Source organism: Amphimedon queenslandica, unplaced genomic scaffold (assembly GCF_000090795.2).
Source record: "Amphimedon queenslandica unplaced genomic scaffold, v1.1 AMPQUscaffold_11635, whole genome shotgun sequence".
Taxonomy (NCBI): domain Eukaryota; kingdom Metazoa; phylum Porifera; class Demospongiae; order Haplosclerida; family Niphatidae; genus Amphimedon; species Amphimedon queenslandica.
Genome location: NW_003548123.1, coordinates 3,323 through 6,740, shown reverse-complemented (window position 1 = coordinate 6,740; position 3,418 = coordinate 3,323). Strand labels below are relative to the sequence as shown.

The following is a 3,418-nucleotide window of genomic DNA, read 5'->3' as shown; positions in this document are numbered from 1 at the left end:
GTATGCTTCTTGATGATTGATCAGTATGGTGGTGACCATGGTAAAGAATCAGAGTTTCTTCTACTTTTTGACAACTATCATTTAGTAACTTCGATATTTGCTGACAAACTATTTTGAAAGAAAGAGGATGCCTACTCTCAGGGACATATCTCAACACATCAACTTGAATAGCTTCATTAATATCAGTGAGAACAAAATCATCAGAAGGATGACCATAAGAGAAGCAAACACGATTACGATAGATACGTTTTATTCCAACCTTAGAGCGTAACTTCATGGTGATAGCTAATCGACCAAAGAAGCCAGCAGTGGCAGGTGCTTCATAAATATTATCAAAATTGAGCTTAACATTGGCATCAGTAGCAACAGTGGTTGCTAAACGAGTGAAGAAGCCAGGAGGTACATACCCAGTAGAGAATGTAATGTGTACAGGTGAGGCTCTTAGCTTATAACCAGGTCGTACTTCATTAGGGTCACCTGTGTATCCTGGTAGCACTGCTGGAAGAAAATATTGCTTGGATGTGCTATCACAAACCTCAGTTTGAACTGGAGCTGCAAGACGAAAATGAACTAAAAGTTCAATTATTTCTTCTGGATCAATGCCACTTGACTGCCATACTTCTTGATAGAGTGGTTGAACAAGAATACCTTTATTTCGTAACAAAGACAATCTATATGTTCCACTCCATCCTTTCTCTAGTGGGAACACCTTCCCAATGGTATCAACAAACCATTTGGGACTGAGAATGACTTTATCCTTCAGACCTTCTATTTGAGGATAGTAAAGCACAGCTCCCAGCTCGTGGTAGAATTTCAATACTTCAGGAACATCAGCTACTGGTATATGACATGCCACTCCAATGGCAATAGCATCAGATAAACTGATGACATTATGCTCTAGCTCTTGAAGTATTCTGCGAAAAAGGACCCAATTGACAGGTGTTGGAAAGACTAACTTATTAATAAAACCATCAATAGCTTGGCGTAATTCTGTAATGCTGGGATCTTCTTTGTCTCCTTTGCCTGAGGTGGTATTATCAATGATTAGCACATCTTCAATAAGATTTGAGAACTCTTTCTCCTCATACAGGGACTGGATTTGCTTCTTTACTTGTTCTTTCTTCCATTGTGCCTTTAGCTTGTCACCACGAGTGCCAATACAATAGAGACTAGGAGAAGAAGTATCATCTTTGTTGTGCTTCATGAGGTGACTGTGTATTGTAGACATCCATTTGGCCATTAGATCACTCGTGCTTTCATTCACTACTTCACCAAACAGCACTTTACCATCAGGAGTATTCTGACGTGACTGCCACCTTTTCCTGAAATCCTTTGAAGCATCAAACAGGAGGAGAAACATTGTACGAGGAGTGAGGAAGGCTGGGAGAATCTCAAGGAACACTGGCTGACCACCACAATCCCATATATGAAGAAATGGCTACAGATTGGTATATTATATCATAATGCTAAAAGTAAGTAAACATATGACTCACTTGAACAAGTAATTCTTTTTTCTGATCAGTGGAACTAGCTCTTTCAAATATTGATTTGATACGAATCTCTACATTAAAATCAGAAGCTATTGAACCAGTAGAAACTAATGCATCTGATTTATTATGAGAATATTTTGCACTCTGTACAGAAGTATATGATCTAAACTTAATGAATTTAAGCAAAGAAACAATTTCTTTAATTTCATCTTCTTCTGTGGCTCCTCTCCATTTGTTTTCTCTCTTTGTTTGCCACTCGTGTCCAAATGGTCGTACGGAGGAAACATCAGATACAATGGTGCTTGTAGTACGACGTTTGAAAGGTTCTTCCATTAATGAACGCTTGAGAGACGTCTTGCCAGTACCAGCTGATCCCAGTAACATAAGACGAGCATATGCTACATCAGCACTTCTTTGCTCCTTGAGAGCTCTCTTATAGGCATCTATAGGTACATGTACATGTAAAAGTATCAATAAATATACAATGTATAAAAGTATCTTAGTAGGAATGTTGTCTGCAGTCAGCATACATACTTGTATTCTACAAAATAATGACAATGTCAGGATTTTTTGGACAAAAAATAACTTACAATCTAAAAACACATCAATATGGTATCATACATAAAAAAGAGTAAATTACAAATTCACATGTGACGTGACTTACTGACTGAAAGATTGTGAATATACAGTTAAGTAAAGTATCACAATGGTATCATGGAAGAAAAGAATAAAATTACACATGTGATGTGACTTACTAGCTAAAAGATCGTGAATAACACAGTTTAGTAAAGTATCACAATGGTATCATAGAAGAAAAGAATAAAACTACACATTCACATGTGATGTGACTTACTGTCTGTAAATAACACAGTTTAGTAAAGTATCACAATGGTATCATAGAAGAAAAGAATAAAATTACACATTCACATGTGATGTTACTTACTGTCTGTAAATAACACAGTTTAGTAAAGTATCACAATGGTATCATAGAAGAAAAGAATAAAATTACACATTCACATGTGATGTTACTTACCACCTAATAGAATGCAAATAACACAGTTTAGTAAAGTATCACAATGGTATCATAGAAGAAAAGAATAAAATTACTCATTCACATGTGATGTGACTTACTTCCTGAAAGATTGTGAATAGCACGGTTTAGTAAAGTATCACAATGGTATCATAGAAGAAAAGAATAAAATTACAAATTCATATGTGACGTAACTTACTGTCTGAAAGATTGTGAATAGCATGGTTTAGTAAAGTATCACAATGGTATCATAGAAGAAAAGAATAAAATTACTCATTCACATGATGTGATGTTACTTACATACTGAAAGATTGTGAATAACACAGTTTAGTAAATTATCACAATGGTATCATGGAAGAAAAAAATAAAATTACACATGTGATGTTACTTACTAGCTAAAAGATTGTGAATAACACAGTTTAGTAAAGTATCACAATGGTATCATGGAAGAAAAGAGTAAAATTACTCATTCACATGTGATGTTGCTTACATACTGAAAGATTGTCAATAACACAGTTTAGTAGAGTATCACAATGGTATCATGGAAGAAAAGAATAAAATTACTCATTCACATGTGATGTGACTTACATCCTTAAAGATTGTGAATAACACAGTTTAGTAAAGTATCACAATGGTATCATAGAAGAAAAGAATAAAATTACAAATTCACAATTTCACATGTGACATGACTTACTGGCTAAAAGATTGTGAATAACACAGTTTAGTAAAGTATCACAATGGTATCATATAAGAAAAGAATAAAATTACTCATTCACATGTGATGTGACTTACATCCTTAAAGATTGTGAATAACACAGTTTAGTGAAGTATCACAATGGTATCATGGAAGAAAAGAATACAATTACTCATTCACATGTGATGTGACTTACATCCTTAA

At 34.6% G+C, this 3,418-nt stretch overlaps 1 protein-coding gene across 1 annotated transcript in view; it reads right to left on the bottom strand.

Moving 5' to 3' along the window:
- LOC105315157 (uncharacterized) overlaps positions 1-2,164 on the bottom strand; it is a 3,343-nt gene extending 1,179 nt beyond the window's left edge. The window contains exons 1-4 of the mRNA XM_020005219.1: positions 2,155-2,164; positions 2,081-2,083; positions 1,494-2,031; positions 7-1,438 (exon numbers count right to left, since the gene is read on the bottom strand). Coding sequence (XP_019860778.1) covers positions 7-1,438; positions 1,494-2,018 — 1,957 coding nt within the window. The 5' untranslated portion in view covers positions 2,019-2,031; positions 2,081-2,083; positions 2,155-2,164. The remainder of the gene's footprint in view (positions 1-6; positions 1,439-1,493; positions 2,032-2,080; positions 2,084-2,154) is intronic.
- Between the last annotated feature and the right edge of the window lie 1,254 nt (positions 2,165-3,418).